The 15,607-nt window shown below is 41.7% G+C and overlaps 1 protein-coding gene across 1 annotated transcript in view; it reads left to right on the forward strand.

Moving 5' to 3' along the window:
• LOC140484474 (LIM domain-binding protein 3-like) overlaps positions 1–15,607 on the forward strand; it is a 209,769-nt gene that overhangs the window by 167,355 nt on the left and 26,807 nt on the right. Inside the window, exons 18-19 of the mRNA XM_072582883.1 lie at positions 1,253–1,613; positions 9,006–9,186. Coding sequence (XP_072438984.1) covers positions 1,253–1,613; positions 9,006–9,186 — 542 coding nt within the window. The remainder of the gene's footprint in view (positions 1–1,252; positions 1,614–9,005; positions 9,187–15,607) is intronic.

Consider the following 15,607-nt stretch of genomic DNA (forward strand, 5'->3'; position numbering starts at 1 on the left):
TTTGCTTTTTTTAAAAAACTACATAGCATTTTATTGCTTAGGCCAAAAACTGGGGTGGGAATGGGGGTGCTGCCAAGTAATCCTATTTGAACCTTCAGGGTCAAAAATTTCAGATTTGTTACCAACTGTTAATAGGTAGACTACTGTGTGTCACCTCGGGTTAAGTTTATAGGGCAAAAAATTCAAAGAATTGGAAATTTGAGCTAATTTCATGGAATATTTAGTCTCCTGGCCTGCTTTTCCATTGGTTATGACCCATCTGCTGCAGAATCCTTTGTTCATGTCTTTAGTTTCCTCCAGATGTGATTACTATAAGGCATTTTTAAAATTACTCATTCATGGAATGTAGGTAACATGAGCTAGGCTAGCATTTATTGCTGGATTCTAATTGAATTCTAATCTATTCTAACCAAATGCCACCGGTGGGCGGCAGTGGCACAGTGGTTAGCACTGCTGCCTCACAGTGCCAGAGACCCAGGTTCAATTCCCACCTCAGGTGACTGTGTGAAGTTTGCACATTCTCCCCGCATCTGCGGGGGTTTCCTTTGGGTGCTCCGGTTTCCTCCTACAATCCAAAATGTGCAGGTTAGGTGAATTGGCCATGCTAAATTGCCCATAGTGTTAGGTGAAGAGGTAAATGTAGGGGAGTGGGTTGCGCTTCGGCGGGTCGGTGTGGACTTGTTGGGCCGAAGGGCCTGTTTCCACACTAAGTAGTGTGATCTAGGAACCCTCACATATTACCGAGAGTTTGGAATCACACGTAGACCAGACGGTGTGATTTGAAAAGTGTGGTGCTGGAAAAGCACAGCAGGTCAGGCAGCATCCAAAGAACAGGAAAGCTGACATTTCGGACTTAAGCCCTTCATCAGGAATCAGATTCCATTTCCTAAAGGACGTTATTGAATTATTATTTGACTTTTATGACAACTGGTGGATTGCATGTGGAATGAACTTCCTGAGGATGTGTTGGATTGAAACAATTATGATGTTTAAAGGACATTTGGATAAGTACATGAATAGGAAAGGTTTGGAGGGATATGGGCCAGGAGCAGGCAGACGGAACTAGTTTAGTTGGGATTATATTCAGCAGGGACTTGTTGGACCCAAGGATCTGGTTCCATGGTGTATGACTGTGTATATGCCTCTGTCTATTAAGAGCCTGGTAAAACAACACATAATTCAGCTCCATATCTGTTTTTGGATTTGATATTTGGAACTTTGTTGCTTACTTATTTCAATTCATTCTCTTCAGAGCACATGCACAGCAGCACTGCCACATTCAATGTTGCTAAGCCTGCTCCAGCTCCTCCGAATGAACCAACTGCTGTGACATCAGATGGACGACCACCATGGGTAACAGATGATAGCTTTGCCCAGAAATTTCAGCCTGGAAAAAGCACCACTACCCTCACCAAACATATTCAGCCTTTGCCACATTCTGCACCACCAAAACCATTTGCGTCATCTCTGCCCCAGACACCTGCTTATGTTCCGACACATGCTCCAGTGCCAGGGCAGACCAGTGGAGGCACTCGCAACCTTGTGCAAAGGGCTGAGAGATTCCCAGCAAGCAGCCGAACTCCTTTATGTGGACAGTGTAACAGTATTATCAGGTGAGGGCATATTTTCTGATTTTTCCACTTTAGGAATGGCATATTTAACCTGTATCCTTCAGGTGCAACATTTCATTTAATCTATCACTTCAGATTTACAGTCAAATGGTTGTTAGAGTACAAGATGGTAGAAAAACTGGAATGTTTTCCTTCAGTTAGGAGTTAGAAATGATTGAATTGGTGATGGTATAGATTTTTGAAAGGTCAGAAGGAACATTAAGCTCCCTGTGACAAAAAAAAGCATCCAAAGAAGAACAATTTCTTCCCTTTTTGAGTGGCCTGTAGTTGTGCCTCAAATATCACTACCCAATGTAGTAATGAATAGAATGGGCCTAGTCTATCCTCTTCCCATAGGTATTTCAAAATTGCATTAAGGAACTGTTGAATTCACAGGATTTTGAATGGCCCATTTGTGGCAGGTCCCAATTCCACCCTTTTCATTGGCCCCATCAAACCAGTGATGACCACATATAAGTAACACTGAGGTATTAAGTGCTCTGTCATTATTTTCATTGTGTGGTGATAGAATAACACAATGAAAGGAAAGAAAACAGATCTCGTCAGCTTCATTTCTCAAAAGTATTACACACCTCAAACTCTTGGAATGAAAGTACTCTGCCTAACTTTTGTGGTCCACTCCAAAACAGATAGACAGGAAACATATGCTGCCTGCAGTGAGATTCTGGAGTTAGTTTATCCTAGTAGCACAAATCGTATATATAATTGAACAGCAATGGCTTGTTAGGTTATGATTTGGAGATGCCGGTGTTGGACTGGGGTGTACAAAGTTAAAAATCACAACACCAGGTTATAGTCCAACAGGTTTAATTGGAAGCACACTAGCTTTCGGAGTGACTGAGCGTTGCTCCGAAAGCTAGTGTGCTTCCAATTAAACCTGTTGGACTATAACCTGGTGTTGTGTGATTTTTAACTTTGTTAGATTAGTATATCATACCACAGGGATATGTGGTAGGGTACTGACAGTATAATTGTGCATAATACTATTGGCTTGGCCCACTGCAATTCTATGCAGTGGATGGGGTTCAAGAGTGTTTTAGTGCAGACAGTAATATGCAAGGCTTGGCTTTTCATCAAAAATGGTAAACAATTTACAGTTGTTAGGAGAAAGTGAGGACTGCAGATGCTGGAGACCAGAGTTGATAAGTGTGGTGCTGGAAAAACACAGCAGGCCAGGCAGCATCCGAGGAGCAGGAGAATCGACGTTTCAGGCATAAGCCCTGAAGAAGGGCTTATGCCTGAAACGTCGATTCTCCTGCTCCTCGGATGCTGCCTGGCTTGCTGTGTTCTTCCAGCACCATACTTCTCAAAACAATTTACAGTTGTTGAACAAGCATCATTGAAATTCCTTGTAATAAGCAGCAATGCAGTTACTATGAATGGGAGGAATGCCTTTTTTTAAAAAAATGTGGAATTGTTGACTTATTGTTCATGCAACTGCTGACAGACAAAAATGTCTAAAAAAGTATCACTCAATCTGTAACTACCTGTTTCTCCACTGCTGGCTTGTACTTAGTGTTTCTGTTGATCATTTATGTGTTTTTCTGTCTCCGGGTTTCAGATACAAAATATTAATGAGGATGTTGCAGGAGAGGCCATGAAGGACCAAAGACAAGCAGGGCAGAGATCCTACTGATCTAAATATCAAGGCCTGAGCGATGTATTGTAGCTCTACAATCTGCCTAGCATGCAGCCAAATGGACACTAAAATACAAACAAAGAACTGTAGATGCTAGAAATGTGAAACAAAGTCAGAAAGCGCTAGAGAAACTGAGCATCGGTAGAGAGGAAAATAGAGTTAACGTTTTGTTTCCAGTGATCCTTCCTTCTGGCATAGAGTCATACAGCATGGAAACAGATCCTTCGGTCCAACTAGTCCATGCCAGACATAATCCTAAACTGAACTAGTCCCATCTACCTGCATTTAGCCCATATTCCTCCAAATATTTCTTATCTAAATGTCTTTAAACATTGTAACTGTACCCACATCCACCACTTGCTCTGCAAGTTCATTCCACACACAACTCTTTAAAAAAAATTGTTCCTCGTGTCTTTCCTTTCACCTTAAATGTATGTCCTAGTCTTAAAATCCCTCACCCGAAAGAAAAGAGTTTTCATTCACCTTATCTATACTCATGATTTTATAAACCTCTACAAGATCACCCCTCAACCTCCTACACTCCATTGAAGAAAGTTCCAGCCTCCCCTTATAACACAAGCCCTCCATTCATGGTAAATCTCTTCTGAGCCCTCTCCACCTTAATAATATCCTTCCTATAATAGGGCATCCAGAACTGGGACAGTACTCCAGAAGAGGCCTCACCAACGTCCATAACATCTCAGCTCCTGTACTCGAAAAAGGTCTGAGCAACAAAGGCAAACATGCTAAAACGCTTTCTTAACTAACATTGCCAGTCTTCAGCCTATTGACCCAATTGATCAAGATTTCTTTGTACTCTTAGATAACCTTCTTTACTGTCGACTATACAGCCAACCTTCGTATCATCCGTAAAATTAACCATACCTTATATATTAAGACCATAAGACATAGGAGTGGAAGTAAGGCCATTCGGCCCATCGAGTCCACTCCGCCATTCAATCATGGCTGATGCGCATTTCAGCTCCACTTGCCAGCGTTCTCCCCGTAGCCCTTAATTCCTCTAGACAACAAGAACCTATCAGTCTCGGCCTTGAAGACATTTAGCGTCCCGGCTTCCACTGCACTCCGTGGCAATGAATTCCACAGGCCCACCACTCTCTGGCTGAAGAAATGTCTCCGCATTTCCGTTCTGAAATGACCCCCTCTAATTCTAAGGCTGTGTCCACGGGTCCTAGTCTCCTCGCCTAACAGAAACAATTTTCTAGCATCCACCTTTTCAAAGCCATGTATTATTTTGTACGTCTCTATTAGATCTCCCCTTAATCTTCTAAACTCCAACGAATACAATCCCAGTATCCTCAGCCGTTCCTCATATGCTAGACCTGTCATTCCAGGGATCATCCGTGTGAATCTCCGCTGGACACGTTCCAGTGCCAGTATGTCCTTCCTGAGGTGTGGGGACCAAAACTGGACACAGTACTCCAAATGGGGCCTAACCAGAGCTTTATAAAGTCTTAGTAGTACATCTCTGCTTTTATATTCCAACCCTCTTGAGATAAGAGACATTCTCATCTAAATCAGGTATATAAAATGACAAACAAAAGAGGACCCAGTATCGATCCCTGTGGAACACCACTGGTCACAGGCCTCCAGTCCAAAATTCAAGTCTCTACCATCACTTTCTGTCTCATGCCATTAAGCCAATTTTGTATCCAATTAGCAAGCTCACACTGAATCCAAAGTGATCTAACTTTACTAATTAGTCTCCAATTTCAAGACTTTGGGCTGTACTGAAGTCCAAGTAAACATTGTCTACTGCTGTGCCCTCATCGATCTTCTTTGTTATTTCTTCAAAGAAACTCAATCAAGTTTGAGTCACAGTTTCCCTCACACAAAACCCTGCTGACTTTCCTTAAACTGTTCGTCGCCTCTCCAAATACATATAAATTCTAACCTTTCAAATTCCAATAACTTACCTACCACCAAAGTCAGACTCACTGATTTATAGTTCTCAGGCTTCTTCTTACATCTCTTGTCAAACAAAGGCACAACATTAGCCACTCTCCAGTCACCTAGCACTTCACCGTAGTTATAAGTATTACAAACATTTCTGAGGGCCCCACAACTTCCTCCCTAACTGCCACAAAGTTCTGGGATAAACTAGATCAGGTCCTGGAGATTTATCCACCTTTATATCTTCTAAGACCTCCAGCACTTTCTCTTCTGTAATGTGATCTGTTTTCAAAACATCAATATTTATTTCCCCGAGTTCTCTAGCCCCATTTCTTTCCTCACAGTAATAACTGACATGAAATATTAATTTAATATCTCTCCTATCTCCAGAGGTTCAACACGAAGCCAACTTCTGATCTTTAAGGGGCCCTACTCTCTCTCTGGTTGCTGTCTTGCTCTCGATGTATTTGGAGAGTCTCTTTGGATTATCCTTAATCTCATATTTTCTCTTTGCCTTCCTGATCTTTCTCTTAAGAACGCTCCTACACTCTTTATACTGTTCAAGAGATTCATTTGAAGCAAGTGTCCAAATCTAATATATAACTTTTTTTATTCTTGACCAGTACTTCAATATCTCTATTCATCTAATCCTACCAACCTTATCTTTCATTCTACCAGGAACAGAATGACTCTGAAGTCTTATCACACATTTGAAAGCCTCCCACTTATCAGATGTCCTTTTACCTGAGAGCAGTCTACTCTAATCAATATTTGAAAGTTCTTGTCTCATACCATTAAAATTTGCCTTATTCCAATTAAAAACAAACTTTAATTTTTATGGAAGACTTATCCTTTTCCATAATTATAATTGCTTTAAAATTGTTATGATCACTGTACCCAAAGTGTCACTCCAGTCACTTGCCCTGTCTTATTACCCAAGAGAAGATCAAGTTTTGCTCCTTCTTTGGTTGAAACATTTGCGTATAGATTAAAAATAATTCTTGACCCCTGCACATATTTTGGGAATTATATCAATTGCAACAGTGTCAGTGTCAATCTGTGTACATAATCTCAAATGCTTCACTGTTTTTCCACAAATTAATAATGTTCTCGGCATGGTCAGACAATGACTGCCCCTTCAGAACCCTTGATATTTGCTCAAAACAAATCTTGCTTTCCTACAAAATTCCTTATTCCCATGTATATGCTGATTCTTCGTTTATCAATTCTCCCATGTGGCTTCTTGGGCATCTCAATAACAGCAAGAGCCATTATCCCGCACCTGAAGATAGAAAGCCATTTCTTGCATACAGATTAGATCCAAGCCAAACTTAGAACCTCCTCGTTCACTGAATTGGAACAATGATCTCTAGCTTACCTTTCTTTTGCCCCTGCTCTTAATTGCTAGTTTCTTCTAAACCAGTCCTATTGCTCCCTGCCCAGTCTTAATCTTTTAGTATGTACACAACCTGGCTGTTTCCCTTAGCTTTTAACAAATGTAGAAGTCACAAATTTAGTTAATTTGTAAAGGAGCACATGCAAGGTCTTGATGGAGATGAGTAAACCTAGAGAAAGAGTCAGAATATGAGTCAGAGTCAAAAGAGAAAAAGACAGAGATAACAGAAGACATTGAGACAGTTTGCCCAATAGAATGGGCAGGGGCTTAAAGTATTAAAGGTAGGGTTACAAAGGGACTGGATACATTCACTCTGTTTTTGTCTCTGTAGATGCTGCCAAGAGAGCTGAGCTTTTCTAGTACTTTGTTTTTGAGCCAAATAGACAGTTTGGCTGACAAGCATAAAAAGACACGAGACCAAGCAGTCTCGAGAAAGAAATCTATCATTGGAAGAGGACGAGAGGAAACATCAAGTCTTGGTTGGGGAGATGGAAGTTGAGGGCTCTGAGAAGGCAGGAAATCAGAACAACTGGGGAAAGGCAAAAACTTAAAAACAAAGTGCTGGAGAAATTTATTTCAGATTTCCACATCCACAGTACGTTGCTTTGAGGCCATAGACTTGCTTGAAAGGCTGAGAAAAGAGTACGCTGCTCTTCGAGAGCCAATAGTACTACTGAAAGATCCATTTACCTTTGGGAACTTGTAATGTTCACAACAGTTCAGCTACATCAAATCCCAGGTCACCTCATCTTTAAAATATTGGGGCAAGATTTTCCCAGTTCCAGAACAACAGGAAGATATTGAAGAGCTGCATTGGAACAGCTGCCTGATGCAGTCTCACCGGTGAAATTTTTTCACTAGCAGGACTGGATGAATAATGGCTGCGATTAATTAGAGGCAGGCAACCTATTTTAAAATAACACATTCGTTCAGGTCTAACCCTTCGACTGGTCACTGCCCATACATGGCTTAGTGTGAATGGCGTCTGTGAGGCAGCCTAAAAACTAGTAGAGCTTGAGGCTGCAACCCCCTAAAGAGGGTGCAGTGGGATGAAAGCCACACCAAATGGGACATCAGAGGAGACTGACAGTTTGGCTGATCTCATCTCTAGTTTTCTATTTGCCTCTCCTGAACAGCAGTCACAGAATTGTTGCTCAAGGGGTGTTGCTCAGATTTCAGAGCTGCCAGCTCAGTCATTTGGCTTCATTTTTGTTTCATTGTATGCTAAAAAGCCCATACGTGACCCTAGAGATGATCAATCCAGAGGCAGCCTGATGGAAAATAGCTAAATTGGTCCTGGTGCCAACAGGTGAGACCTTAGGACTTTGTTCCAATATCAGTACCCTGAAAGCTATGATAAACTCTTGTGTATGGATCACTACTAGTGATGCCATTCTTCCATGAGGATGATTACAGCCCCATTTGCTTTTTGTATGATTTTTGTATTGTTGAGTATCTTAAGAATGGGATTACATTACCTTGGCACTTGAAACCCCTATCTAGCCTCTTGGGCAGATCCTCTCAACGTCTGGCTGGATTTTGCTGTTCCTTTATTAAATTAACCGAATTTGTGACTTCTACATTTTTTAGAACAAGTTAAGAGAAGCAATGAAGACGTGATTAAGGATGGATAGGAAGAGACTTAAGTTTCGAGAAACTAGCAATTAGAGCAGAGGCTAAAGGGAATAAATTTGAGGTCATCATTTTGATGTCTTCGTTTTGATTAAGTGAATGGTGAAGTGCTGAGTTTGGCTTGGATTTAGTCTGTATAAGAGAAATAGCTTTATATCTTTAACTCCGGTCCTTAAGTTCTTCTGCTATTGGAATGCCCAAGAAGCCTCATGGAAACTTGACAAACTAAGAATTAGCATTTACATGGAAATGGGAAATAAGGAATTATATAGGAAAAAGATTTGTTTTTGAGCGAGCTGGAAGCGTTCTGAGGAGACTGATCAACCTGAGAATGTTATTATTCTGGCGAATAAGGGTAAAGCATTTGAAATTATGCAGATAGATCTAACATGGTTCCCATTAACATAGTCCAAGATGTGTGACTATGGGATAAATGACAAAATATTAGTGCGATGTGTTATCATTCAGACCTATGAGGAAATTATGTCTGCCCTACTCTGAGTGACTTGAATGATCTAGATATCCACAGGTATGAACAGTTTGGATCTGAAAAAAATACTTCTGTGAAGTGTTGGATTCGAGAACAAAAGATTAAAATTAATTTTGTCAAAAGAAAACAAGAAAATTGGGCAACTTATGTAATAAGGAAATGGAATTTGGAGTAGATGTTTAAAAAGGAATTGGATGAGGTCCTGTAGGGAACAATGTTACAAGACTATCAGTTCCAGAATCTGATTGGGAAAGGATAGTTTGCACTGCTGTTTTATTATTGTATCTTTTTCCTTATCTCCAGAGGTCCTTTCCTTGTGGCCTTGGGCCGCTCCTGGCACCCTGAGGAGTTTAACTGTACTTACTGCAAGACCTCCCTGGTCGATACTGGATTTGTAGAGGAGCAGAACAATATTTACTGTGAACGGTGCTATGAGCAGTTCTTTGCTCCAAATTGTGCTAAGTGTAATACAAAGATAATGGGGGTAAGTGAAGCCTTCAACATGAATTATATTAAGTATAGACAAGTCTAAGAGGAATCAAGAGAGGAAGTCACGATTAGCTGGACAATAAGTAAACTAAAACCACATCCATTGAAAATAAATCTGAAATACAACTTGGTGCTGTTAATTCCACTTGTGTTTCTTGTAAGCATGTGCAATTTAAGATGTAACAGTAACTGCATATATGAAGTTGTTCCAGAATAGTGTCAGGAACAAGTCTCCTGGTATCAATGTTCTGTTCTTTTCAAATGTCCAGGTGTAGGGCCTGATTTTAGCTTGGAGAAAATGGCTGGGTATTAAATGATGATCAGTAAAAATCCCAACTTGTTTCCCCCCCAAAAAATGGCAATGTAGCGTCCCATCATGACAGATAACAACTAGTTCAAAGCACTGTTCAGTACAATATTAGTCTAGATTAGAGAGTGATGCTGAAAAAGCACAGCAGTTCAGGCAGCATCCAAGGAGCAAAAGCCCAAAACGTTGATTTTATTGCTCCTCGGATGCTGCCTGAACTGCTGTGCTTTTCCAGCACCATTCTAATCTAGACTCTGGTTTCCAGCATCTGCAGTCATTGTTTTCACCTCAGTACAATATTACACAACACAGAAATAAGATCCTTTCACGTTGCTAATACCGTAGCTTCAAATGAATATTGCAAGCTACACCATCTTAATTCATTGAAAGCAGAAAACAATTAATGGTGAAATGAAGTCAATGAATAGAACATTGGTTGGACTGCAAAATGAACAGCCAGTACACTGGAGTATTTTGTAGAGTTCTGATCACCATTAAATAAAGGAGGGATACAGGCAATGCAGAGATTACAAAAAAAATTACTAGAATGATACCACATTTGAGATTATACCTGGAATAGCTGCAGATGCTGGTATCCCGTCACCAAGTCACCCTTTATTTACATGTGAACAGTACATAGACTCTGACCAGCCTGCTCAGACCCAGTCCCTAAGTTCTCTGAATCTCCTGTTAATATGTCAGCCAAGCCTCCCTAATTGGGGATGTTAACTTGGGCCATACTCAACGAGATCCACTCAGCCCTTGTTCCAATCACAACATCCCTCTGCCCCACTGAGTCCAGAGATGTAGCCCTGTTCTTTTTCTTGTAGCTACTCCTGGGATGTTTACACCCCAGGTCTGGTTCCTCTGACTCTAACACAGACATGGGTGGTGTATAACGGACTATAGCACATCGTTTCTGCCCAGAGTGTATTGAGACAGATTCCTCTTCTTCTTCAGGCTGTATCCTTTTCAGACCTGAGGTTTCTGCAATGCTAGATGAAGGGGGAGAACCCACTGTTTCTGACAGCCTTTCTGCTGTTCTGAGAGGCCAGATATGTTTTGCTCCTCCCCTGTTTGAGAGGTAGCAGCGTTCATGTGATCCATATATGTTTGTCCACCTCACCCACCTGAACTTTATATGCTTCAGCACCACACCTCACATCAACCTCACCTTGTATCCGTGGCTTTGACACCAAACTTCGTACCCTGGAGTAAACTGTCTTCTGCTTAGAGGTGGCTGGATTTAACGTTCTTGCTGCCATTTCACTGCCCCCCCCCCCCCCCCAATTGACCAAGTGGCTCAATTTGCTACTTGGTCTCCTGGACGATGTTCCAACTTGCAATTGTATGCACTGAAAATGAGGGCTCACCACTGAATTCAACCAGAAACTATGGGTGCAATGGCCTGGTGGTCTTTAAGTAGCCCTGTCAGGGGGTTATAGAAGTTAATAGAAGTAAATTTGTAATAGTGAAGGTATTTTCTCACACCAAAGATGACTGCCAAACCTTTCTTCTCTATCTGGGCACATTTGGATTTGGCAAAGGCATGGAAGCGTCGTAATCCACTGTTCCCCTCTATTGGGCCACTGGTCAGCCAATACCACCTTGATACGAACAGGGAAGCATCGCGTGTCAGCACCACTTCGCGTTTGGAATTGTAAAGGGCCAACATCTTATATGGCGAAAGCTGCATTTTCACTTCCTGAAAGGTTATTTCTTGGCTAAGTGGTCATTTCCAAGGCTGCCCCTTCTTGAATAGCAGGTGGAAGGGTGCCAAGATGGAGGCTATTTGGTTTGATTAGATTTACTGTAGTCATAAGTACAGTGGAAAGCTTTGTCTGCAAGCAGAACAGGCAGATCATAGTAAGCAAGGACATACAGATCATAGGGTGGTTAGACAGAGTGAGGCATACAGGTTGTACTGCACAGGAGGTGCGTGAAGCAAGATCAATATTAACAAGATCAACATTATTTGAAGTTAGAGAGTCCAGTCATCAGTCTGATAACAGCAAAGAAGAAGCTGTTCTTGAACCTGTTGGTGCATGTGTTCAAGCTTCTGCATCTGCTGCCTGCTAGAAGAGGTTATACGAAAGTAATATCAGGGTGGGAAAAGTCTATAATGATGGTGTTGGCAGCCTTTCCGCAGCAGTGATAAGTGAAAACGGAGTCTTTGGATGGAAGGATGGAAGGTTGGTGGAAGGATGGAAGGGTCTTCTTGAAGCAGGTAGGGACTTTGGCTTATTGGAGGGAGAGGTTGAAGATGTCAGTGAATGCCTTCACCAACTGGTTCACACAGGATTACATTAGGTTAGATTCCCCACAGTTTCGAAATAAGCCCTTTGACCCTCCGAAGAGTAAACCGCCGAGACCCATTCCCCTACATTTACCCCTGACTAACACTATGGGCAATTTAGCATGGCCAATCACCTGACCTGAACATCTTTGGATTATGGAAGGAAACCTACGCAGACACAAAGTGTGTGCAAGCTCCACACAGACAGACGCCAGAGGCAAGAATCAAATCTAGGTCTCTGGTGCTGTGAGGTAACAGTGCTAACCACTGAGCCACTCCTAAATGCACAGCCAAGGACTCCATCTGAGTTCATCACTTTCATTGGGTCAACTCTCAGGAAGACTGATCTGACTTCTGGAGTGATGGTGGAAGGAACAGGTGCATCTGGAGCTGTTGGTTTGGACCTCTAACTTGATCTTGTATTGCCTATTGGCAGCTCTGATGGCTTTGCTGAGGTCATATTTAGACTTTCTGTATAGGTCCGAGTTGTCCGACTTGAATGCTGCATGCCTGGTCTTCATTAAGCAGTGGCTTTCCTAGTTGTCCATGGCTTTCAGTTGGGAACACCTGGCTTGATTTCATGGCACGCAGTTCACCATGCATTTGCTAATTAAGACCATGATGGTGGTGGCATACTCATCTAGGTTTTCTGCCGAGTACTTGAATATGGTCCAGTTCACAAACAGTCCTGGAGACACTCTGCTGCTGCATTTGGACCAGCATTGTGAGGACTCCTCCCATTTCAGCTTCTGCTGGTTGGAGGAACACAGAGTTATGATCTGATTTTCCAAAGTGTAGACAAGGGATGGAGCAGTAGTCACCTTTGATAGTTGTGTAGCAGTGGTCTAGGATGTTCCTTCCTCTAGTGGGGCAGGAGACATATTGGTGGTATTTTGGCAACATCTTTTTGAGTTTGGCCTGATTGAAGTCACTGGCCACCATGAATAGGGGGGCATTTCATCTTCAGAGAATGTTTGTGGTGGTGTAAATTTCATGTGGGGAATTCTTCATATCTGCCTGGGCTAGGGCAGGAAGTAGGACATTTCATTAAGTCATGCTCTGTATGAATTTTCCATAATAATTCACCAAGCCAAGGAAAGACAGATGTGGGAGTCACCCTCACTTTTTTTTCTAAAAAAAGTGTAGCCCAGTCTTGTCAACTCTAGCCTAAACAGGTCACTTGGTGTCACAAACAAAAACAGAAACTGATAGAAAAGCTCCACAGGTCTGGCAGCATCTGTTGAGAAATCACAGTTAATGTTTCAGGTCCAATGACCATTCCTCAGCCTGGAACACATTTTTCCCTTCTAAAGGTGTACGCCTGCTTGGGAGAAACATTAAAGCACTATGCCCAAGTTCTCCAAGTGTTCTTTATTGGTCTTCCCGGATATATGTGCGTCATCCAGATAAATGGCAACCTGGAGTAGACCTTGTAAAATATCCATTGGAAAAAGGCACAGGCTGATGAGACTCCAAATGGCAATCTTCTGGGTATTAATTGTGGCATACTTTTGGGATCTCTCATTTAATTGCACTTGGCTCATGTTCAGCTTCTTGAAGGACAGCCACCCCACTAGTTTTGCTTACAAGTCCTCTATGTGAGAGATTGGGCATTTATCCAGCTGCAAGAAGCTATTTGCCATTTGCTTAGAATTCCCACAAAGGCAAACAGCCATCAGACTTCACAATTGATGACTGTCCAGTCCTTGTGCTGCCCACTCTGCAAACTGTACTGGTTTAAAGATTGTTTTGCTTTCCAGCCTCAATTTCTGCCTCGACATTTGCCCTTAAGGTAAACGGCACTGGGTGATCTTACAGAATTGCTTCCTGGCTAACATGCAAGGTAGCCTTTGATAGTCCCTACTCCTTCCTGAAAAGGATCTGGATATTTAATTAGGACTTCACCCAGGTAGCCACTTTCTAATCAAACAATGTTGATTGAATCAAGGTGAACCTTTGTCAACCGATTTACCCAATCAATCTCAGGCCTGAGCCTTTGACTTCAGTGGTAGCACCAACTGCTTTTCATTGGAGACCAGAACCAAAGTTGTATCCTTATTCATTAATGATTCCTGGTGTACATTCTCAGCCTAGCCAAGGTTTTGCTCAAAATAAAAGGTTGGAATCCAGAGAGAACCCTGTTAAAAACTGGTTCTGCAACCACTGATACAGCTGTGTCAGTATTGACCATCATGAGAACCAGGTGATCAGTTACTCATTTTTAATTGATTCTTATTTGGATGTTGCTAAGCAATTTAACTGTTCAAAATGGTATTTAGGTGGACTTTCCACAGTATGCACTCTCCTAGATACTGGCCTATGAGTTCTCTTAGTCAAGTCAGGCCTTGTAGGACTCCTTTGCTATCTTGAATTCAAAAACCATTAACTACAATGGCTTACTAGCCTGGATCCTGAAGTAATTTCACTAGGCTGCAGATTAGTTGGAGATTTTGATGGGGGCTGATCTAGAGTTTCTCTCTACTCTAGATATGACATGCATGAGGCTATGTGATTGCTTACACATGTGGCATTCCCAAGCTCAGGTTAGGGTGTGCACTTCCATTGGGATACCATGTAACTCACATGCTCCAATTGGCATATTTTCTCATGACAAAGCCAGTTGTAGTGCCCATTTGAAGTCTAGTTGGGCTTCAGATAATAGGTGCTATTGCATGATTATGTAATTAATCCCACATACCAGTGATCTCTCAGCATCTCAGTCAGATTTAATCCAAAAATCACATGCTTTTGCCAATTGTCTTAACCTCAAAAAGACCAATACAGATACTCCTGGTTCTTGAACTGCCAAATAAAACCATCAGAATTGGAGGCGGCTTGGGGTCATAATATTCCTTAAATGAAAACTGTCAAATTCTTGAAAGGTTTTAGTATCTGGTGCCTCAGGAAAAGTTAAGCTTCTAATAACAGAAAATGCTGCAGGTCCACAAGTAAATCAGAAGGATTACTTACTGCTTTTCATCTCTTATTTGCCTGGAAATGATAAAGCACTTTCCACATACCAGGCTCAGTCTTTAATGACAGGACTGAAAGAGTCAAGCTTCCCAAATAAAGGAACAATAACAGAAGTGTTTACCTCAACTCAAAGATGACTGTTACATTTGAATTTTCTTCAGGAGCATACTTTTTTTTCCCCTCTTGCCACTATTAGAATAACTACACAGAGGCTGATATCCCATCACCAAATCACCCTTTATTTACAAAGGCACAGACTCTGACCAGCTAGCTCAGAGCCAGTCCCTCTAGTGAGGGGAGTTTCTGAGTCTCCTGTTTATGTCTCTAACCAAGGGCTCCTGATTGGCCCAGGTTAACAACACCAATTTTGTACTCAGTGAGATCCATTTGGCCCTTGTTCCAATCCCTACAATACCTCTCAGTTGAGAACAAATAGGTAGGGTCAACTCTTCTATTGAATGCTGAAAAGTGACCTACAGCAGTCTTTAAAACTATGAAAGGTTTTTATAGTATAGCCAGAGAAAAGTCTGTGAAGAAACAAAAAGAGGCTGTCAGTATATAAGATAGTCACAAAAAATTAAATAACAAATTCAGAAGCATCTTATTCAGCATGTTGAGAATGTGGAACTTAGTAGCATGGTCAGTATTCGAAGTGAGTTATAAAACTACATTTATGGGGAGGTTAAAGAAGCATATTAGAGAGAATTGAATATAGAGCTATGCCCATAAATAAGAGAAGATGGGAGGCAGCTCAGGTAGAGCAAAAATGCCATCCTGGACTGGTTGGGGTAATGGATGTTTCAATGTTGTAAAGACAAAGACAAAGAACAGTACAGCACA

This window comes from Chiloscyllium punctatum, chromosome 13, assembly GCF_047496795.1.
Source record: "Chiloscyllium punctatum isolate Juve2018m chromosome 13, sChiPun1.3, whole genome shotgun sequence".
Lineage (NCBI taxonomy): Eukaryota > Metazoa > Chordata > Chondrichthyes > Orectolobiformes > Hemiscylliidae > Chiloscyllium > Chiloscyllium punctatum.